This window comes from Carassius auratus, unplaced genomic scaffold (assembly GCF_003368295.1).
Source record: "Carassius auratus strain Wakin unplaced genomic scaffold, ASM336829v1 scaf_tig00038848, whole genome shotgun sequence".
NCBI lineage: Eukaryota > Metazoa > Chordata > Actinopteri > Cypriniformes > Cyprinidae > Carassius > Carassius auratus.
This window is the reverse complement of record NW_020526471.1, coordinates 5,334-29,615: the sequence shown is the minus strand read 5'-3', so window position 1 is coordinate 29,615 and position 24,282 is coordinate 5,334. Positions and strand designations below refer to the sequence as shown.

The 24,282-nt window shown below is 36.1% G+C and overlaps 2 protein-coding genes across 2 annotated transcripts; both read right to left on the bottom strand.

Moving 5' to 3' along the window:
* Nucleotides 1–2,347: 2,347 nt before the first annotated feature.
* On the bottom strand, nt 2,348–10,548 carry LOC113083567 (uncharacterized). Its single transcript, XM_026254618.1, has 4 exons — nt 10,365–10,548; nt 3,817–4,146; nt 3,093–3,502; nt 2,348–2,383 (listed from the first exon to the last, which is right to left on the bottom strand). The coding sequence occupies exons 1-4, from the start codon at nt 10,420–10,422 to the stop codon at nt 2,348–2,350; spliced, it is 834 nt and encodes a 277-aa protein (XP_026110403.1). The 5' UTR covers nt 10,423–10,548.
* Nucleotides 10,549–18,572: 8,024 nt separating this feature from the next.
* On the bottom strand, nt 18,573–23,969 carry LOC113083568 (uncharacterized). Its single transcript, XM_026254619.1, has 4 exons — nt 23,916–23,969; nt 20,876–21,208; nt 19,393–19,743; nt 18,573–19,132 (listed from the first exon to the last, which is right to left on the bottom strand). Exons 2-4 carry the CDS (start codon nt 21,165–21,167, stop codon nt 18,993–18,995), a joined length of 783 nt encoding a protein of 260 aa, XP_026110404.1. The 5' UTR covers nt 21,168–21,208; nt 23,916–23,969; the 3' UTR covers nt 18,573–18,992.
* Nucleotides 23,970–24,282: the final 313 nt, after the last annotated feature.

Genomic DNA, 24,282 nt, shown 5'->3' with positions numbered 1-24,282 from the left:
ACACACACACACACATAAAGAGTTAAAAACTTAACTCTCCCGGAATGCGAGACCCTCCCCCGGGGTCTAGTCTTTGCGCTGGTTGGTAGAGGGGAAAAAGCAGACACCAGTCCAGCGCTCGCGAGGCCTCCGACTGTAGCGAAAACGGAGCCCCCCCTTTTCTGAGAAGCCGCGTCGCCTGACGCACTCCTATACCCGGCCTTATCTACAGGTTAGCCCGCTAACTATCTTCACCGCCGGCAGCCCTAAACAGCATGCGAACGGCACCCACCCCCCAACCTTGAGTGCCACTCGGCGTTTAGCAAAAACACTGCTTCCCAGAACCTCTCATGCTTCGCTATGCCTCTCTATTTATTGTTCTCTCTCCTTCACGCTAATCAATGGTCAGGTGCAACAATTATTTACTCAACCCCATCTTCCCTCAAATCTCTCCCGCCCACACGCAATCATAACAATGCATCTTTATCACGTCACTTCATTACACTATTTGCATAACCCCCGCCTGCCTGCGAAAAACGAACACACTGACCTGACCACAAACACTTCCACTAGTTAGTGTGTATACATTGAGAAGATGCTGTGTTCAGAGATAGCAAAGAAATACAATTCAAGCCTTTTGTTGTGTGCTTGTCCTTTTACTGAGGACTGCTTCTCTAATCTTGGCTTTTTATATTTGTTGGCTTCTAATCTTCTTAATTTGTCCTGAGAAGCTCTCCGAACCACAACCTATAAGTACGATTGATACGTTATGTGTACATTTTAAATTGAGTGCCAATATGTGATTATGTGTGCCTAGTGCAGATTTAGGTTTCCATGTAAAGCACAATATTACTGTCTTACTAAAGTACTTCTGATAATTAGCTGTGAACCCACTATTTCCTAAGAATGTGTTGATTAAAGGGATCATATGATGTGATTTCCTTTTTTTCTTTCTCTTTGGAGTGTTACAAGCTCTTGATGAATAAAGAAGATCTTATAATGGTTTTAATGTTTATGTCTCATTGTTCCGGCCGGACAAGGCATCGCAATATGTTAAGGGACATAACATTTCCGTCACACGCTGATTACGTATTGATGAGGTATTTGGCCAATCACAGCACACTGGATAGCTGGCCAATCACAGCACACCTTGATTTGCAGACTGATGATCCTTGTAAAAATCGAAGTGTGCGGGGCATAGAGGAGAAACAATTATGTACAGTATGTGGAAAAGAATGTGTTTTTTTAACCTTCTTTCTAACTGCATAAACACATTTCATTACACCAAATACACAAAATAATGTTTGTTTGTTTTTTTGCAATATCAAATGACAACCTTAATATAGGCGGATGTTGTTTAATTACTTTGTTTAAAAATTAAAAAAATGTAGTGTGGTGCACAGACTTTATGATCATATTGATATTGCGGTTTATTTTGCTGCACCGGCAGTTATAGGGTTAATGCAGGAGAGACAAGCAAGTTAGTTAGGCTGGAGTGCCTGTGATACAGCTATTCCGTGTTCTGATTAAAAAAATAAGACAAAGCGTCTTTTGTCTGTCTTCCTTCAAACATTAAAATAGACACATTGTGGTTTATAAACTGTATTGTTTTATAATTAGTCGTGTTAGCTCTCGGCTAACTTATCCTCTATTATTGTTTTAAGTGTTCACAGTTTAGCAGCTAAACTTTAGCTGTGGGTACAATTCGCTTGCATAAGTGTTTTAGTATTTTATGTCCTTATTTTCAGAACAGATTGGAGCACTGTATTATTGTTTCATGTAAAGGCACTTTGTCAATGGTAGCACTCAACTGGCTCAATGATTCATCTCCTTGCCAATTACAACAGGCTTGTCAGCTGACCAATCAGAGCAGGCTTATGGAAGGGAGGGGTTTGCTCCTAATTTGCTTGGAACACATTATTTTGAAATCATTGGCAAATGACTTTAATGAAATATTTAATGTATGAGAAAATTACAATGTTTTCTGACTTTAGATGCATGACCTGTTATAGGGGACTCCAACACAATATTAGGACACAAAATACCATATGCCCTGCTCTTTAAAGCAAGCAGCTTTATACCATTAAATAGTCTTGGTGTCACTTTCAGTAAGAATAACATCTTAAATTTCTATAAAGCAACTCCCCAGAGTATTTATGCTTTTACTCACAGATTTCCACTCAAAAGAAGAAATCTTAAAGTCATACCTACCTACAGTGTAATCACTACAGACCAGTTAACAAAATCCCAAAATAAACTCCCAACAAAATATTAATAATAATAATAATAATAATAATAATAATACAATGATATGATATGGTATATTATATGGTCTAATTTCATGTAAAATGACATTTTGTGTAGTGTCTCACCAGGTCGGGACCATTGTGCTGTGTCGTTTTTCCTGTTTGAACAAAACAACACAATTTTAATTTGGTCAGTTAGAATAAATATACATACCTTAACACAATTTTAAAGATTATTTATTAATTTTTGTTTGTTTGCTTGTTTGTTTTGCACCGTTTTTGCAGAGTAAATGTCATTATTCCAGCTTGTTAAATCAAACGTACACAATACTTGCCAGGTTGTCTTGCTTGTGTAGATCTCCTGCAGCAACAGTAAATCACACCAGCAGCTGCAACCAGCAGAATAGCAACGAAAACAGCAGTAGAAGCAGCAACAGCAGCACCAACAACAGCAGCAGCAGCAGCAGCAGCAGCAGCAGCAGAAGCAGCAGCAGCAGCAGAAGCAGCAACAGGTGAATCTAGAACAGCTAAAGACAGACACTCATAATTACTAAAGATGGAGTGAAAAACAACTACTGTATACCAAAACTTTTGACTGATATTTAGTAGAAGTTTTAATGAAAATCATTTATTTGATAAAGGTGGGTTTGTAAGGAACAGCTGCTTAAACATCAAGAAAAACAAGAAAAAGATGTCTTCCGAGGAAAACTGACTGATAATATTATGATTTGTATTTTTATTTTTTTTCTATCAACAATAGACTTCAAAAGTTTAAAATCCATAAGGTAGTATTTGTCTGTCAGATTGATGTGCATGTGAAGATATTATATTGTATCTGTTATATTGTATTATTGAGTGAAAGCTCACTTCTTCAAACAAAAACATTTTCTGGGTCGATTTAGAAACATGTTTTCTAAAACTGTTGAAGTGAAAAAGCACTGAATGATTAAAATGATACTCACCAGTGACAGTAACACTGAATGTCTTTATGACGGCAAATCTGCTGCCGTTGATCTGTAGTGTATAGAGTCCAGAGTCAGAGGTTGTGATGTTCATGATGGTCAGAGATCCAGTCTGATGATCCAGCTTCAGTCTGTCTCTGAATCTGTCTTTACACTGAACGTCTGTACAGATCTTCTTTTGATCTTCAGTGATTACAATGATGAGACTACCATTAAAATACCACATCTTTAAAGCATTTTGTTTTTGTTCTATATCAGGATCTAAAGTAACAGATTCTCCCTCCTTCACTGACTTTCTCTTCTCTTCAGGAACATCTGAAACACAAACCAACAGCTGCAGGATGATCTTTTGGGGAGAAACATCACAGAAAGAACTGTGGATATTACATTTTTCACATTTTGTGCTATTGAAAACCTTTTAAACCAAATAGTTTGCACTTTGGATTCCTGGTGGGTGAACAAAAAAATGATTGTACAATTAGGGATGGATTTAAAAAGATGATTGTTAGAAGGTAACTGAAAAAACAATGTAATTGAATATACAGGTAAGAATAAAAGTTATCACTAATAACACATGCAATGTGTGATTTACTTGTAGGCTACAGGAGTATCTTTCAAACGTGACTCACCATGCACATTGACAATGAAGCTCTTTTCACTGTCGATATTGCTGCTACTTATCAGTAATTTATAAACTCCAGATTCTGTGTTTCTGATGTTCATGATGGTCAGAGATCCAGTCTGATTGTCCAGCTTCAGTCTGTCTCTGAATCTCTCAGTACCTTTATTACACTGAACATCTGTACAGATCTTCCTGAGATCTCCAGTGATTTGAGCGATGCGAGTGTCATTGAAATACCATCTGAATCTGTCTTGTGGGTTTGTTTCAACACCAGTGTGTAGAGTGACTGATTCTCCCTCCATCAACAACACTGCATCTATATCAACACCAGATGCACCTGAAGAAGAAATTAATCATAATTTTAATCAATTCACCATTTATTTCCATTGAATGAAAATTATATGAAATAAAATTGCTCTGTTCATCTGCATTATTAGTGACAAAAATTGATATGTCAAACACTTTGCCTTGAAGAAAGTATTATAATAATACACAAATTAACCAGTTCAAAAGTTGATTCTTAAACCATGCAATCTAAAAGATCAAAATCTGTTGTTATTGTGATTATTTTTCAAGAAGCCCTTGTTTGTCCTGAGCAGTTAAACATATTTTTCCAGCATCTCCTGCATATTTAAACCCTTTCCAGGTACTATATGGTTTTGAGATCCATCTTCAGTATACTGAAGACAATTGAAGGATTCACAAACAAATATATCACAAGGAGCAAACATTCAGCAGTGTTCAAGGATAAATAGATAAATACATAAATCAATATGTAGATAAAGCCTTTTTGAATATAATGATTCAGAAAAAAACAAAGGTCAGTGTCAGTGTGTTACAGGTTGGTGAGGTAAAATCAAACGAGGATGATATTTTTAATTAGAGAATCCAGGAAAATAAATCACATCAATGAGAACAGACCCTGAACTGAGAACAGAACATGACTCATAAAGGAAAGCTAATGACAATAATGAATGACAAACACCTGAACCAAATGACACAATTAACAAGAGAAAGAAACTAGGTCACAGTGGAACAGGCTAACAGACATGTGACATTTTTCCCCCTCCAAAGAAAGTGTGTCCCCGCTCCATAACATATTCCAACTGAGGAGGGAGGGTGGGTGCTCAGGAGTACGGCGTGGAACAGGAGAGGGCCAGATGCAAAAAGAGTCCAAAAAGTAAGTCCATGGGGTATGGAGAGTGGGAGGAGCCAAGGTGAAGACAGGAACAGGAGAAGCCAGATATTTGTCAAGAGACCAGCAAGGATGAACCCCCATGGTGGAGTCAAGGGAGGGAGGAGCCAAGGTGGAGTTGGTCTAAGTGACACCGTGAGGACACCTACGAAGACTGAGCCAATGTTTGAGGAGGCCAGGCTGGAGCCGAGCAGACGGAGAGCCAGAGTGACACTGAGGATCCAGAGTGCCAAGGCGGAACTGAAGGCTCAGGAGAACAAGGCGGGGCTCCAGAAGACCGTGGCAGAGCCTGAGCAACTGAGGATGGACACAGAGCCAAAGGGAAGGAGGAGTCTGACAGAGCCGGAGGCACAGAGTGGTGAGGCGAAGCCAGAGGACTGGAGTTGCGAGGCAACGAATGGTCGACGAATGACCAAGGCGGAGCTGGAGGGACGATGAAGCCCAGTGGGGCTGGTGGGATGATGGGCCACGAAGGAAACGAGGGAGTTAGGAGCCAAGGCGAAGCCAATCGGTCGAAGGACCGATGTGTAGTCCAGGGCTTGGAGGCAGAGACTGGAAGTCCCCAAGCTGAGGATCAGAGCTCCCAGCTGGAGCTGAGTGAGGGGGCGCTGATGGACTGACAGGCACCAACAGATATGGGGATGAGGAACTAGCTGTTTAAAGAGGAGGCAGGATAAGAAGGCTGGGAGTGAACACTGGAGGACAGGAGCTAGGCTGAACCAGCTGAGACACAGGAGATTCAGGGCTGGGTGGAACCAGCAGAGATACAGAAGAACTGGGTAATGCCTCACCAAACCAGTCTATTAAATCCATCTGGAAAATGTCCATTAGTTCCTCATAGTACTTCCAAGAGGCCAGCTAAAGCTCACCCTCCGCAGCGGAAGGTTGGGCAGGGCTTCCCTCCAAGCCCACGGTCTCCACCAAAACTCCCTCAGGGACAGGAGATAGGGACATCGTTAGGCCTATTTTAGGGGGGCTGAAGCCACCCCAAAATGTTCCTAAGCCCCCCTAAATGATAATACGAGCAACAGTCAATAACAATTCAATTTATCAATAACCGTATCCTCATTCATATTAAGATGCAACAAATGATATATATCCATTTTCAAAACAAATAAGCCAAAATTTGGAAGTTGGACAGAAGCACAAAGAGTCGTTGTGCTATCAAGATGATCACTGCACCGTCTCGTTGCATTGGTGTGAACTGGCAGCTTTCAGAGCGGTGCAGAGTGGTGCAGACCGGAGCGCTCCAAGTAACTGGAGGATTCATCTCGTCTCATCGTTAATTTAGTTTGGTCTGAACTGGCCATGCAATAGTGATGCGCGGGTCGTATCATAACCCGAGGACCCTGGGTTGGGGCAGGTAAAGACTGTCACTTTATTTGCAGGGCGAGTTGGGGCGGGTCATTAAAAACAAAAAAATCCATATATGCTGTGTTGGGCGATATGGTCATTTTTCAAAACAGATCAGATCAACTATACACGATATTATCATGCATGGAGCAAGAGAGAGACTTCTTGTCATTGAATAACTATTTGGTGTTTTAAACCACGCACGTGCCCGAGAGAGAACCTATGGAATCATCAATAATCAAAAAAAAAAATATCAAAAAAAAAAAAAAAAAAAAAAAAAATATATATATATATATATATATATATATATATATATATATATATATATATATATATATATATATATATATACTTTCAAACATACTGATAAACTAACGTTAAATATAAAAATACTGTATCTAAAACAGCTAGTTCATATATGGACAGACGCAACTGTCATATCGCACGTCCTGGGACAAATCTGCCGTGTCTGCGCACAGAAGTTATCAGTCTAAATGTTCTGCAAAATCAGTCAACAGTAGATTTAATTTATAGTCCAGCAGTTTAACACTAATATTGGACATAAATGATCATGTTAAATATAAAGTATTCATGGCGAGACCGACGCACCGCCACAGAAACAAAAATGAGATGCATTCTAAAATAACTGTGGCATTAAACTCAGTTAGTGAGGGCTCTTTAAAATATTGCACATATATAGGCTGTTCAGATTAAATGTTAATGGGTAAGAACATTTTACTTTATTTGCGGGGAGGGCTGGGGTGGGACAAATAATTTCATAAATGCGGACCCGCAGGTGGGAAAAATCACTACTATGGTCTATAAGGATTGTTTTTTTTTTCTTCTAACAATACACATTTGTTGGCAGGTCTAGGCACTATGCATAGCCTAAACAAAATTATTTCATTATATTTATTATATATGCTAGCTATATTCTAACTAGGGCTGAGACGATTATAATCGTGATGAATCGCATCCAAAATAAAAGTTTGTATTTACTTAATAAATGTGTATGTACTCTTTCTGTGTACAATTATTTTATATATATTAATACACACACATGCTTGTATGTGAGTGCAAAGATTTTGCAAACGCAAGTTATAAATACCCTGGTGGCTGAGCCCACCCCTGTCTTACAATCCTAGTGACGTCCCTGACGGGAGATGTTGCTGGCGCATGCACCAGGTCAGAATGTCTTGAGGTTCAGGCTCCAGGGCGATGAACGGTTCACTTACAGTGATGCGCACTGGCTCAAGTGTCGTGGCAGGCTCAGTCTCTCCGTTTACTGGTGGGCTCTGGCAATATCTCGTGCAGCAGGATGACGGCTGGCTGGTCTCTGGTTTGGGACTGGGGCTGGAGATGTCCTCAGCAGTGGGGAAGACAGAGAAGTATAGTCCATTATTTTCCAGCACACACTCCACACTTGCAGGGAAGTTGTCCCAAAGACCGCTCCCGGAGAGGCGTGCCTTGGACTGCTCACTGAAGGGGCTGGAGATGTAAATCACACAAAGGGAGTGATCTTAATAGTGAGTAAGGCACACCAACTGCAAAAAAAATCCCTGGTGTGAGTCTCTAGGGAGTGGTCCCTCTGCTCCAGGTGTAACAGGGCAACTTTTGGATTGTCCATGATGACAGAGGGATGAAAAAAAAACAAAACAAAAAACGCAGCAGCAAAGAAAAAAAAATCTTATTTTATCTTATTCCTCTTGTTAAGCCACTCCTGAATCATAGACAAAATCAGAGGCATCTTACCTGGGCTGAGGAGAAGAAGAACTGGACTGTTGTCCAGTGGTCCAAAGTCCTCTTTTCAGATAAAAGCAAGTTTTGTATTTCATTTGGAAACCAAGGTCCTAGAGTCTGGAGGAAGGGTGGAGAAGCTCATAGCCCAAGTTGCTTTAAGTCCAGTGTTAAGTTTCCACAGTCTGTGATGATTCTGGGTGCAATGTCATCTGCTGGTGTTAGTCCATTGTGTTTTTTGGAAACTAAAGTCACTGCACCTGTTTACCAAGAAATTTTTGAGCACTTCATGCTTCCTTCTGCTGACCAGCTTTTTGAAGATGCTGATTTCATTTTCCAGCAGGATTTGGCACCTGTCAACACTGCCAACAGCACCAAAAGTTGGTTAAATGACCATGGTGTTGGTGTGCTTTACTAGCCAGCAAACTCACCAGACCTGAACCCCAGAGAGAATCTGTGGGGTATTGTCAAGAGGAAAATGAAAAACTAAGGACCAAAAATGCAGATTACCTGAAGGACACTGTCAAAGAAACCTGGGCTTCAATACCACCTCAGAAGTGCCACAAACTGATCACCTCCATGCCACACCATTGTGAGGCAGTAATTAAAGAAAAATAATCCCTACAAAGTATTGAGTACATCCAGAGTTTCCCAGACATTGATTTATTTGCGGCGGGCCACCGCAATATCAAAACTGACCGCCACAAATAGAGTTTCCAAAAGGCTTTGACTTCGTTGAATAAACATGAGCAGTTCATGTTTCAAAATCAAAAACCGCAGTGTGTGTTTTTATATCACTGTATTTCAGAACACATAGAAACTAAAGTGAGAAAAGTGACATTTCCCAATTTCATAAGTATAATAGCCTATTTCTTCTCCACAGTGTAACAGCAAGGTTAACTACTACAAGTAGGGGCGCTGCTGGCCAAATGGGTGCCCTAAGCAGGATTGTATGTTGTGTCCCACTTCCTCAAATATGATGATGAAAAAAAAAAAAAAAAAAAAACATACTATAGGGGTGAAAATAGAACTTTAATCAAAAAAAAAAGGAAATTAATAAATTGTATTATTTATAAATTACAATTGTAGCTCTCAACATTTACCTATGGCTATAACTTTATTATGACTTTAATTTATTTTATAGACTCAAGCATTCAGAAATCATGCAAAATGAAATTAAGCAGTTTTACTATGATAAAACCATGGCTCATTTTTGTAAGGGTTGTGATATGCACGTTTTTTTGTTGAAGAAATTATAAAGGCTGTGTCATCTATAGCAAAAAGGTGGCCAAAAATGAAAGATGAAGTGAATATTTGAATTAAATGTTTGGTAACAGCAGCAATTGCATGGCATTTGGCTCCCTTTGCAGGCATTTGAAATAACATGTTCATAAATTGTTTATTTTGTATTTGCCTACATTATGTATTTTAACATTGTTATGATTAACCAATCATTATAGCCTCATTGTTTTTTTTTTTTTTTATATAATGCATTTTAAGTCATTTTAAAGGCTATTGATATCTGTTTTTATAGCAACAACAACAACAACACAAGTTACATTATATTAATTCTTATTTGTAAATTTTTATTTGAAGTAACAAAACCATGGTTAATTTGCAGTTGCAATGGCTACAAGAACGATGATTTGTGGTGTTATTGTTAAAACCATGGGTAATTTTCTTAAGGGAACCTGAAAAAAAAAAAAAAAAAAAAACCTTTCACAGGATTCGTAATTTTAATATATATATATATAAATGTATAAGGTGTGCATTTTACCTGACACCTAAATTAACATATTTCAATTGTTTTATGACTGCAAGTCTTTATCCTCAAATGCTACATATGATTTACAGTTTATTTCATATCAAACATTCAATTCAATTGTGCATTATAGCTGACACCTAGATGAACAATTACAGTTGTTTTCATGACTGTAAGTCATTCTCCTCAAATGCTACTGACATTAGAAAAGTGTATACCAATGTCGCATGTAACTTTAGAGACGGTCCCTAAATTTGATATTTATGCCAGTCCATCCATCAATTAAGATGAGACAAACCGAGAAGGGCTGTTGCTCCTGCATGATGTAACCCGTTATGACAGATTACCAAACCATCCCTGACACAGTCCTGCCTTTCTGACATCTGTTGCTCCCACGAAGCGAATGTTTGTAGTCTACTGTTTACTGAAAACACCGTTTTAACCGCTATTTTCAGTTAGCACAAATCGTTAGAACACAGAAAGAAACATTTAAGCCTTAATGTCTTACCATGGTCGAGTAAACAGCAGAACAATAAGGGTGAAATAAAGAGCAGCTTCATTTTCATTAGGTTTTTAAAAATGTAGAATTTGAAACAGTGCTGAGTTCTTTCTCTTCAGTAAACCCGAACCCACTGCGTCTTCTTCTTGTTTAGCTATTATTATTATTTTCACAGCGGTTGGTATCCAGTGTCTTGGTGCATGAATAACCCGTTGTGTCTGAAAGTGAAAGTATAACTCGGGAGACTCCCAAGACACTGCAGCGCGAGGAATGAGACGTGTCGTCATGTTCTTTGATCTGCATTAGTGCTGTTTGTAATGCTGTTTGATAGTGTTAGTACATAAATAATCATCAGTTTCGTCTAAAAAATGTGAATGCTTATGAGAAAAACTGTTCTTAATGTTATAGTTTACTAATTTATTTTGATGGCCGCTATGTTTCTTACATTAGCTATTACATATATCAGCCTATAATTTGATGTTTTATTATATTTGGTATGGACATTATATAAATGAATTCAAACATTAGCTATTAAGCTTTCACAAAAAAAAAAAAAAAAAAAAAAAAAAAAAAAACAGGAAGTATATTGTCTGTTTGTTTTAGATATTCGCTATATATCAGGGGTCAGGGATGGTTTGGTAATCTGTCATAACGGGTTACATCATGCAGGAGCAACTGCCTATCGGTTTGTCTCATCTTAATTGATGGATGGACAGGCATAAATATGGCTTGACGTTGGACGTTCGTGAGTCTGAAATTTAGGGACCGTCTCTAAAGTTACATGCGATATTGGTATACACTTTTCTAACGTCAGTAGCATTTGAGGAGATGGCTTACAGTCATGAAAACAACTGTAATTGTCCATCTAGGTGTCAGCTATAATTCACAATTGAATTGAATGTTTGATATTTAATGAAATAAACTGTAAATCATATGTAGCATTTGAGGATAAAGACTTGCAGTCATAAAACAATTGTAATGTGTTTTAAATATTCACTATATATATATATATATATATATATATAATTTTTTTTTTTTTTTTTTTTTTTTTTTTTAAGCACACGTCTAATCGCTGGACATCGGTGATGTGACTGCTTGATTGGTGCTACTCCGGTGAAGCTAATTCAGCTTAAAAAGGAAGGAGAATAATAAACCACCAGTGGCAGTTGGGAAGATGAAGCATCTTACTGACTTTTTTGAGGGGTAACTCTCTCTCTCTCTATCTCTCTCTCTCTATAGCTTTTGTATTCCTTGCGTAAATTATAATCAGGCCTGGTTCTGGGGTGCTAGAGGTCTCGATGAAGATGAGTGACAGCTTTCTAGTAATTATAAAGGGATAGCTTGTTGTGCTTGTTGTCCTGAGAAGAGCAGGTTACTGCTGGAGCTGTTAGTGAGGCCAGCAGAGGGAGCTCATCCTGTGCTCTGAGTGGCTCCTATAAACCATACTGTAAAAAGGCACCTGGTTGTGTTTTACATCACAAGTAACATAGTACTTATACAGTATGACATAACTTAAAATAAACCCAACAATTATTATTATTATTTATTTATTTATTTATTTTTGAATGCAGTGTTATGCTGGAAAAAAAAAATGTTTTAAGGTCATTCACAAGTGCACATGGTCTGTGCCTGTAACTGCAAACTACAATTGATTGGTTTGGTAATTACAAAGCATTCAAAACAATTGTTCAGTTATACTGCATAAACAATAGCACAGTTGTGAGTGAGGTGTCTAGTGACATTTAAGTGACCTCCTGCAACAATGATCAAACATTCCCAATAATTTACATAACACATGCATATTTTATTATTTTTTTTAACACAAGCTCATTAAAATAAGTTCATATGTGTAAAACCTGAGTAAGTTCAGCTAATGTGTCCTTACACCACACTAGAGGTGAATTGGTTAAAACAAATAAACAATTAGTTTGGGTTTAGAGTCAAAGTGTCATGGACATACATATGCAACACCACAAAACCCGCATCCTTTACTCGCTCCGACTCGAAGCATATGCAGGTGCGTTCATGCAACAAAGTACTGATCACAGCATATTTCCACAGACTCTAGTCCCTCCTGAATATTATTATTTCAAGCCTGGAAAACTGATTCATCACTAAAAGATTTAGAAGTCATCTTATGCTCTTCATCTTCTTTGTTATAACTAGAACCACCAAAGTTTTATTCATTTTTTGTTTTTTTGTTTTTTTTTAGCACTGAGTGTATATATTGTTGTTGTTACATTATGAAGTGAAGATATAGCCTACATCTCTTTTTAGAAAACCCTTTTGGCATAAAGATAGCATAAAATGAGTCTAGAACCCTAAGGTTCTGTATAAACTGAACTTCTGCATGAATGTTTGCATGAGTGCACCTGCATATGTTTTGAGGAGGAATAAAAGTCAGTTTCTCATCTTGGTGTGTTGTTACCGTAGACTTATGCAGGACAGGAAGAAGCCCCTCTCCTACAAACTAAACACATTCGCTCTCAATGCCCAATCTCATGCAAGAGATGCTTTGTGAGCCAAAAGATCAAACCACGTTTCTAAAGAAAACCAACTGCAGCAGGTTTCAGTTTGACTCAGAGTCTGAGCTGTGAGTGTCGGAGGATATTTCTGTAAACTGTGTCATGTGAGATGAGAGACATAGTAAACTGTAAGAAGTAACAACCTGCAAAGGTTACATAAAAGAGCTATTTTCACCTGATTTAACCCTGATTTAAAATTTGGTTGTTTGTATAAATTAATGCATCTGGGTTGGTTGAATGAATGAAACTTGAATAAAATTGGTAATACACGTGATGCCATTTTTAGTTTACCATATATATATATATATATATATATATATATATATATATATATATATATATATATATATATATATATATATATATATATATATATATATATATATATATATATATATATATATATATATATATATATATATAATACATCTTGCTACTTAACATAGACATCAAGTATAAATGGAAAATAAATATAAAATGTAACATTCAAAATGATAAAAATTAAGAATGCTTTCACTAATATAAACGTTTAAAGAGAAAAGAACATTTATATGTAACTATATATAACATGTTCAGTGTGTGTGTGTGTGTGTGTGTGTGTGTGAACTAGGAGGGTCAAACAGTCGAGGGAGGATGCACACACCGTTCTGCTGTTTTGTCTGTCAGACAGACATTAGATCAGACTCTGAACTGTTGAAGAAAATGTTTCACATGTTTATGTCGTTCTGTATGTGCTGGTGGAGCCTGATTGGTAAGTTATAAATGTATTTTTATGGCTTCATTTTTTTTTCATTACACAATAATAAAGCTGCCTCTATATTGAGCTGTTGGTATGTTGTTAATTATTAGCATTTTCATCTGCTGTGTTAAAATCTCATTTTGTTCTAAATATTTCTGTCTCTGATGCTGTTCTTCAATTCACATTCAAAACCACTACAAACTGATTTCAAGGTGTGCAAACTATCATGAGACCTAATCTGTGACAAAAACCTTTTTCAATGTTCATCAGGTGTGTTTGGTGCGACATTATCATTAATGGAGGGTGATTCTATCACTCTAGGCACTGACAATATTAAAATAAATGAGGAGGACGAAGTACTGTGGTATTTTGGAGCAGAAAAATTTATTTTAGCTCAAATAAATAGAGAGGCTGGAGTTTTCTCTATATTTGATGATGTTCCTGATGAGAGATTCAGAGACAGACTGAAGCTGGATCATCAAACTGGATCTCTGACCATCATGAACCTCACATATGAACACACTGGAGACTATCAACTACAAGCAAGTGGAGCAAAATTGTCATCTAAAACATTCAGTGTTTCTGTTTATGGTGAGTGGAGATCTTTTTTTCAAACATTCACATATTATTGTTATATTAAAGGAATATTTTAGGTTCAATACAAGTTAAGCTCAGTTGATAGCATTTTTGGCATATGATTTTGTTGATATCTGCAATAAATTTAACTTCTCCCTTATTAGAATAAATAAATAAATAAAATCATGATGCTTACAGTGGAAATCAGTAGGATCAGTGTTTGGAGGATTTAAAATGTGAAGCTTATGATTTAATAAAAACACTCTAAATATGAATTGTTCTCTTAAATGTATTCGAACTGTGAAGCTGTCTGAAAATGATATTTGTTGAAGCTGTCTAAATTATATTTACAGTCAGGGTTTTACAATTCCAAAAATGATCAAAGTATCAAAGTTGTAAAATTAGACATAACTTTACACAGAAAAGGTTATTAAGTGATTTTTCACGCTTAAATCATGTTAACATACATTATTCAAGTCTTGTGGCTTTTGTATTGAAAAAAAATAATTTGATGTATCTTTTTACGTGTCTGCCTCATTTACTGCCACTGTAAACACCTTACTGTAAACTGTATAATGAGTTCAATAATTATTTTTTTTTATTCATTGACTGATTGACTGAAACAAGGAACTTTTTTTTTTCTCGTTCTCTCATGTTTGCAGCTCGTCTGCCTGTTCCTAACATTACCAGAGACTGTTCTTCTTCATCATCATCATCATCTTGTTCATTGTTGTGTTCAGTGGTGAATGTGGGTCATGTGACTCTCTCCTGGTACAAAGGAAACAGTTTATTGTCCAGCATCAGTGTGTCTGATCTCAGCATCAGTCTCTCTCTACCTCTGGAGGTGGAATATCAGGAGAAAAACAGCTACAGCTGTGTGATCAACAATCCCATCAGAAACCAGACCACACATCTCAACATAACTCAGCTCTGTCACACATGTACAGGTATGTTGGTGTTGACATTAACTTTAATTTACTTTACACTATATCTCACAGTTCTACAGTGCTGGTGTATGATAGTGACTGTTGTAGATCAGAGAAACAGATTCAGTCACACTAACAGCTAATTTTGTTCATTACAGATCAGGGTCTAGCTTTATCTTATTTAGTGGTGATCTCTGTTCCTTTTGCTGGATCTCTGCTGATTGTCACTGCAGTCGGGATCTTCTGGATCTACAAGAAATATAGAAACACTGATAAAGAAGGCAAGAGCTACAAAGAAAACAATACTCTAAAATTATTCTCTAAATATTTCGAATTATTTGATAGCTTTAATTATTATTGTAGCTAACATTTTCTAGTTCCTTTTAATAAGACATGGAAAGAAATAATAATATGTAGTTATTGGGTTTGGTGGTTTCTGTGGATTTACACTCATGTCAGAATAGATATCTATATCTATATCTATGTCTATATAATTTCACCAGGCAGCTATCTTTACTCGTCTCATTAGCACAGAAACAGATTCTGCATTTCACAAACTGCATCAAAACACTGGAAACACAGGAATGCAAATTTTCATTAATTTAATAACACAACTTTCCCCATACTTTACAAACATAATCTTAATAATATTTCTATAATATCTCTATAATCTCACCTGTGTAAAGATGCACTGTTCATCTCGAATGATGATGTTCCAGATGTTCCACTTAATAACATTTCAACGTTACAAAAAATACAAAGGACTTCACTTGTGTTAGGCATCTGGGTTTGATAAACAATTTATTTATAAGTAATGTATCTTCACGTTTAATCGTAAACATGTACTTATTGGGACTTTGTGAAAAAAAAAAAAAAAAAAAATAGTAAATGCCATTTTTAAAAAGAGCAGCATTAAACATTTAACCAACTGTCTGCATTAACACTTAAGCTTTGACAAATCCCAATAACAAATTATAAAGAAACAGCTCTAGTTAAGACATTTATTGATTTTTTAATCCATGTATTATTGCTGTTGAAACAGTTGAGACTCGTGATGACGAGGTTACTTACACTGAGGCAGTGTTCTACGAAAGAAATGCACATAAACCGGTAAGATCACTTATTCATGTCATGTGTATCTGTATGATTTTAACAGTTAAACAGATTTAGATCAGTTTGCGTACTTGTTTTTGTCTGTATTATGATCCATCACACACACCAGCACCACATTCAAAAATGATAAAAAACCTCCTTTTTTATTTTTATTGATAGGCCAAATGTTATTTCATAATTTAATCTAATAAACGTTCCAGTACAATTGAATATATTTGAAAAGTTTTAAATTTTGCGCAAAATACAATATCTGCCAAGTTATAAGTTCATTTTTTCTCAATTTTTTTTCCAAACCGCGACAAACGCCTCCAGAATGCGATTTATCCACTCAACCAATCAAAGCGCACCATTTCACACATTGTAAACAGTAACAACCAATCACAGCACACCACTCCACACCCTCTAGACTGTAATGGCGGCGCAATGTCATGTTCATCTGCATCTTGTCAGTAAAGTCGGTTCTGTGATAAATCTCCACTGCGTGCTTTCAGATGGAGCAGCATTTAATACATAAAGCCACAGATCAGATCACTGACAAGTTATGCAATATTGCCTTCATATTTGCAGATGAGTCGCATTCGATTATGAATGCGATATTGCACAGCTTGTCAGTGTAAATGTTTTTTATTGATGCCATTAATGTTTTTGTTAATACAGCATATATAGCCCTAGTCAACAAAATGAACGTAATATGGCAAAGATGAATGCACTTTTGGTAGCTATGTAAAGGAACTATCATTTTGGAATTTCTGTGGTTTAGTGTGATGTTGTTGTCCATGAATGTTCATGATGAAATTGTATTTTATTGCTATAATTAATTTATAGCATTAACAGGATGACCCGGCATTAAGATTAGATTAGTTTAGTTTAGATTATAAGATTAGTTTTGACCAAGTTCAGAGGCTGTCGTATGTGGATCAACTTACCATGTTGTGTATTTTCATCAATTTTATAATAAAGCTTTGAAAATCTAAATCTGAATTTAAATATTTGATGTTATTATAACATAAAGATGCTATGTGAAAGTTTAAAACCGAAAAATATAATAAAATTTTGCCACTTTCTTGGTAAACAAACAAACAAGCAAACAAACATAAACAACAACAAAAAATATATATATATATTTTTACTCAAATTGATCAAAATGAATTTATTGCGTTTTGGAACCAAACTCTTAATTTGTTGAGAATTGCCTATATGATTAACATGCCTATATCTTGTCGACACAAAGTCCACTTCAAACTTCCCAGGACTGGAGATTCTGAAAAAAAAAAAAAAAAAAAAAAAATCAGTTTATTTAACTTTTTCCAATTTTCAATTGATTTTCCATTTTAACTGACAGATGAAGGCTGCATTACCTATGCTGTCCACTAGGATAAGAAATACTTCTAGTCTTGTGTTTTCTATTCATTTACTAATTTACATTTTCAATTCAATATTTGAGAAAAAAAAAAAAAGAAAGTTTAGTTTCCATCCCTGGATATTATTGTCAGTCGCTTAACATTTTATTTGTAAAACAGTTGGCAAATATTAAATGTTTTGCTCTTTCCAACTTACCTAACTCTTTTAAAACATAAAAAAATGATGCTTTGTGCTGAAATTGCATGCTCTACTTCTGTAAGAAATAAGCCACGTCCACTAAATTCAGCTTTTTGACACAAGAATAAATTTTATAATATATTCAAGCTGAATATATATATATATATATATATATATATATATATATATATATATATATATATATTTTAATTGTACTAATATGTCATAATTGCACTGCTTTTCCTGTTTGATTATAAAATAATGCAGCCCCGTTCAGTATAAGTGATTTCTTTCAAAAACATGAAGACAAATAATTTTCTTAATATGAGTTTTTTTTTTTTTTTTTTTTTTTTACAGATTAAGAAAGAGGAAGAGCATGTGGACTACACATCTTGCCCTGGGAAGTGAGGAAACTGATATAAAATACTCTGAGTCTGTGGATAAGTTTTGAGATTTTGAACTCAATGACATGTTGCTTTGGCAAAAACATTTTTTTTTTTTTTTTTTTATTACAGTTAACATGTTTTATTTAAAATAATGAAATGGTTTTAGTTTCAGTTTTAATGTATTATAATAACCCTAGTGCAACATAGTTAGGGTATCCACAGGAGATACAGAAACAGAATATATATATATATATATATATATATATATATATATATATATATATATATATATATATAAATCAAAGCAATGACTATGTAAACATATTCAAACACAAAAATACAATAAATAACAAGACTTACAGTTCAGGTTTTCACAAAAAATAAAAAAATAAATAAATAAATAAATACATGTATATATTTAGACACATTTAACATTTCATAATATAAAACTTTTTTTTTTTTTTAGTTGTTTGAGGTTGAGTCAAAAGTATCAGTTATAGATTGTTATAATTTAGCATTAGTTTCATGTTGATCCATTGGTTTTACAGCTGTATGTACAGACACCAGAAAGTGTCAGACATACAGCAGTTTCCCAGGCTGTACACAAAGTACCGCTATAAACACTACTTTATCAGCCATTATATGGAGGAAAGATGGTAATGCTATCAATAGTTTTCAAAAGGCATCAGTTCCATCTCCATCTCACAGTGTTGATAACTATTTTTAAGGGTACACGTTACATTCTTACCCTAAAGCATGGTCATATTATTCTGCTGATATAAAAATGTTTTAATACCACTGTTACTTTACAAATTAATTTTACATTGTATATTTCACAATACATCCGTTTTCTTCTCATGGTCCCTTCCGCAGCAACAGGACTTTACACAAACCACCACAGCGGCCAGCACACCAACACCAACAACAACAGCAGCACATATCCCTGCTATAACTCCTGAAGGTAGACTTGAATCTGTAATGATAAAGACAGACAGTCATTATTACAAGAGATGCTCTGATAATCAATGATATCAAAATCTTTTCTAACGATTACACATTTCTACTTTGGTCATCAGTAGAATGATATCGATATTGAACTGATAAATGGTGCTATCTGGTGGTTGTTTGAGGAACAACAGCTAAAACAACATCACAGAACAAAGAGCTCAACATAGAGGGCGACTGACTATTACACAAAAGAGAAAGGAAAACATGAAACAAAATTACACTCACTAGTGACAGTAATGCTGAATCTCTTTATTCTGAAGATGCTGATGCTGTGTCGAAGGCGGATGATGTAGATGATCTTTAACTGATAGAGTCCAGAGTCTGTGGTTCTGATGTTCATGATGGTCAGAGATCCAGTCTGATGATCCAGCTTCAGTCTGTCTCTGAATCTCCCATCACACTGATCATCTGTACAGATCTTACGTAGATCTCCAGTGATTTCAGCGATGAGAATCTCATTAAAATACCATCTCATCACATCATTCTGTTTTTTAATTACACGAGAGTCTAAAGTAACAGCTTCTCCCTCTTTCACTGAACTTCTCTTAATATCATCTTGATCAGCAGCAGGAACATCTGAAACAAACCAACAGCTGATTGTAGCTCAATTTTGGTGAGAAAACAAATGTTTCAGCTTTCAGTCTGAAAAGCAATAGTTTTTTTGGCAAACGTAAAATAATGAATTAGAAATATAGCTGCAAGCAACGATTGTGGAGCCAAGCCAAGAACAGCAGAAATAGAATGTGCATTACAAAAGGCTATGAAAACAAAATTAAGTGAATGTAACCCATGTAAGCCTTTATATTATGTGCAATTTTTTTTTTTTTTTTTTATAAATCACACTTAATTCTAACATTGTAACATTGCAGTCTTAAAACAAAAATAAGGCTTTAAAAGTGGAAGTTAAATTCACTAAACTAAAAAGCACAGAGTTGAGTTAGGTTACTTTGATTACCCCATTACAGTCACTTTACAGTCAGCGCTTTCATCAAAATTAGACCTGCTAGTAGGTTTAAAAATCTAAGTGTCAAATTTACTGTCCAACTACAAGTACTCTTGTCGGTTTGGCGCACATGTGAGCGGAGGTGCTCATTCACTGTGAAGTTTAGTTGAGAATCCCAAAGCAGAAGGCTCATGCACTTCTGCCAGAAAAAAATGAAATATTTCCATGGCTTTCTAGCATTTACAGATGTAGGAAATACTTGTGAAATGTATGTTATGCATTCAGGAAGACAGCACATTTCAAAATAACGTGAGTCTCTGTCAGCGTCAAACACAGCCTTTCTGTCAGAGCATATGACGGGATGAGCCCTTAAACTAATATGTGAAACAAAACTATAAACTATGTCTTACTAGTAAAGGCCTTAATATGAAGCCCGTCAAATGTTTAGAACAAACTGGATTGTGGGTTATTATATCCAGATTCGCTATGACCCAAGGAATCCAAAAACACGAAGAGCATGATTTTCTGACTAACTGTTCAAAGATATAAAGTTATAAATGAAGTTATAAGAAAAAATGTGCACAACTGAACACTGCACTTTTCAAATTGGCTGCTACTGTAATGGGTGGAGTCTTATAGGTAAAACACATTCAGATATGATAAATACTAATGAATCTGGTTAAGAGTTTTGAATGTAACTACTATAATAAACACATAAATAATGTTGTGATCCATGCTTTTTTAGCCTGCTGTTAAATGACTCACCATGAACAACAACATGGAAGATCTTTTGAATGACTTTTCTCCTGATGGTCTGTAGTTTATAATCTCCGGAGTCTGTGGTTGTGATGTTTGTGATGGTGAGATCACCCGTATGATGATCCAGCTTCAGTCTGTCTCTGAATCTCTCAGTGCCTTCATTACACTGAACATCTGTACAGGTCCTATTCTGATTTGCAATTATTTGAGCTATACGAATATCATTAAAATACCATTTCATTGGGTCTTGTTGGTTCATTTCAATATCAGTGTGTAGAGTGACTGAATCTCCCTCCATCAGTGACACTGACACTCCATCTGTCTCAACACCAGATGCACCTGAAGAAAAAATGAACGGCTCATTATAAGTCTTAGTAAACAGTAAAAATACAACAAGGGTCGCCATGATTTTGCAAAGTAAGACCTGTTCCTGGATCAACATCTTTTGATGATCCTGTATCAACCTTATTGTCCAAAAATATAGACTTAACCCAATCCCTACCCCTAAACCTAACCCTACCCATATTTTATTCCTAAAATTTTTCTCAAAAAGCAATCATATATGTTCGGATATATATATCTCATTCGGAAACAGTCGATTGTTATTCCAGTATCAAAAAAAAATTAAAAAATAAATTTAAATGTAAATTAAAATGTAAGCATTTAGCAGATGCTTTACAGTGCATTCAGGCTATCAATTTTTACCTATCATGTGTTCCCGGGGAATCAAACTGCCAACTTTACGCTTGATAGCGCAATGCTCTACCAATTGAGCAACAGGAACACTAATTATAAATGGATAAATCAATAATTATAATAACACTAAAAATAATTGTCCTAAATGTTTGACAGGTCATAGACCAGTCTCCCAGACCTCACTTGTAATGAAGGTAATTGATGCAATTTACCTACAGTTTAGATCTTACTGGACCTGTTGTATAAACACCTGGAGAGTTGTAGTAACCATGCGAAAGCTATTATTTGTAGATTTTTCTTCTGCATTCACAAGCTTAGGTCTAGTTTTGGCGTGGATGCAAGAATGGCCACTTGTTTACTAGATTTCCTTACAAATAGGTCTCAGAAGGTTAATAGCGTTCTGTCAGGTCCTATAATTACATCTATTGGCTCCCCACAGGAGTGTGTACTTTCTCCTCTGCTCTACATCCTTTACACAAATGAGTGTTGTAGTCAGCAGAAAGGTATAACTACCTGGGTAGTATTATCAATAATAAATTACATTTTGCAGACAATACCAATAGATTGTGTAATATGAGCCAACAAAGACTTTATTTTCTGCGGAAATTAGCTAAATTTAATATTGATGAGACATCGTTGACTGCTTTTTATAAGGTATATGTTGAATTGATTTTAACATTTTTCATTGATTTATTGGTTTGCCTCTTTAAAGTTGACACAAAATAATTTTCTGTCAAAGGTTGTAAATAACTGCAGTAAAGTATGGGTGTGAAATTACCTGGGTTGTCAGATTTGTTTGACATTCAGGTGATAAAGAAAGCACATCGCATCATATCTGACACGTCTCACCCTCTTTATCATTAATTTCAAACCTTCTCTCAGGATCCTTGTACAGGGTCCCTCTAGCCAAGATAAACAGATGTAACTTTTTGTTTGTTCCATATGCTATCAATTTACTTAATTCAAATAGGAAGAGGTAGTTCGTTTTCTTTCTTTTTTTTTTGTCCTTTGTTATCTGCTCTTTATGTCATGCATTTGTGTCTTGTATGTGGTGTAAAAAAAATTATCATGCTGTAGAACAAATTGCCCCTAATGGGGGCAATAAAGTTAATAACAATAACAATAACAATACAGATTGTGAGTCTTAGGTGCCCTCCATAGGGCAGTACTGGTACTTTCCATTGGCTTGTACCAGTGAACTTTAGGTGATTACCACCATATGACAGATACAACAGCTACTCAAGCTTCATTTACTTCATTGCTGACACGATTGCTTCCACCATGACAGGATAACAATGCATAAGAATCACTGCCTTGAGGACCACACAACAGATTTTTTAGATGGAGGTGGAAGAGAGAGTCTGGAAAGGAACACTGGAAAACAGGAGCTAGGGAAACCAGTGGTGAACACGGGAGATCCATCAGAAGTCTGCTTGTCTCCATCTGGGCTTCCTGCCCCAATGGCTCCATCTCCACTGGTCATCTCCAGTTCAAGTTTCCACCATCCCTGCCTTGACTTACACACAGTATTGAACACGCACCCCATAAAAGTGAAAGTGAAAGTGAAAGCCGTGACATTTGCCAAGTATGGTAACCCATTCTCGGAATTGATGCTCTGCATTTAACCCATGCCCACACAGCAGTGAGAAGTGAACACACACCTGAAGCTTAAATTACTGCACAGTCTTGACAATCTTGTATGACATAACATTCTTGACATGAATTGACATGAATTCTATATGCATAGAAATAAATTGAATAGATTAATCTTTATCCAAGCTACAAATGTCAATCAGCAAGCAGTGAGTGACTTCTCTTTTTCTTTTGTTCTTTGTATAACATCAATGGCAAAGTCTGCAGCAGGTTTCACTTTAAATGCCAAGGGCATATGTTTGCTTCTGACATTGGTTGTTCTGACAGTTGCATCGCAGCAGAGCTTGCTGCCCATCATAAACCAAAGCATACAGTTAAAGACAGTGGTCAGAGGAAAAACACCTGGGAAAAATGTGGTGTAATGGACGATACTCGTCTGTATTTGCAGGACACAAGTGGCGGTAGACAAATGATACCAATTGTGAAAGCACAAAAGGTGCTGGCCGCTCTTGCACTTCCAATACAAAATAATGGTTAGCTACTGTGCACAAAATAATTGCACAATTAGTGGGTTATTTTCGACAGCCCTAGTTTTCAGTGAAACTATTTACGTTAAAACGTAACAACAGAGAACAAAAGTTGCCATGCTTGTTCAAAAGTTGAGTGCTTTTCACTCTTTCATTTTTTAGCAATATTAGCAATATTGAACTGTACTTATTGCAAAGGAACGTGTATTGATTGACCAAATTACACTCACCAGTGACAGTAATGCTGAATCGTCTGATACTGATGATGCTGTGGTGAGGCTGGATGCAGCGGTTTTTCTGTAGTTCATAAACTCCAGCATCTGTGGTTGTGATGTTTGTGATGGACAAAGATCCAGTCTGATGATCCAGCTTCAGTCTGTCTCTGAATCTCCGTTTACACTGATCATCTGTACAGATCTTACTCTGATCTCTGGTGATTTCAGCGATGAGATCGTCATTAAAATGCCACTTCATTACATCATTTGGGTTTTTTATTACGTGAGTGTCTAAAGTGACAGAGTTTCCCTCCTTCACTGTTTTTGTCTTCATTTTATCAGTCTTTGCACCAGAAACATCTGCAACACAAATCGACAGCTG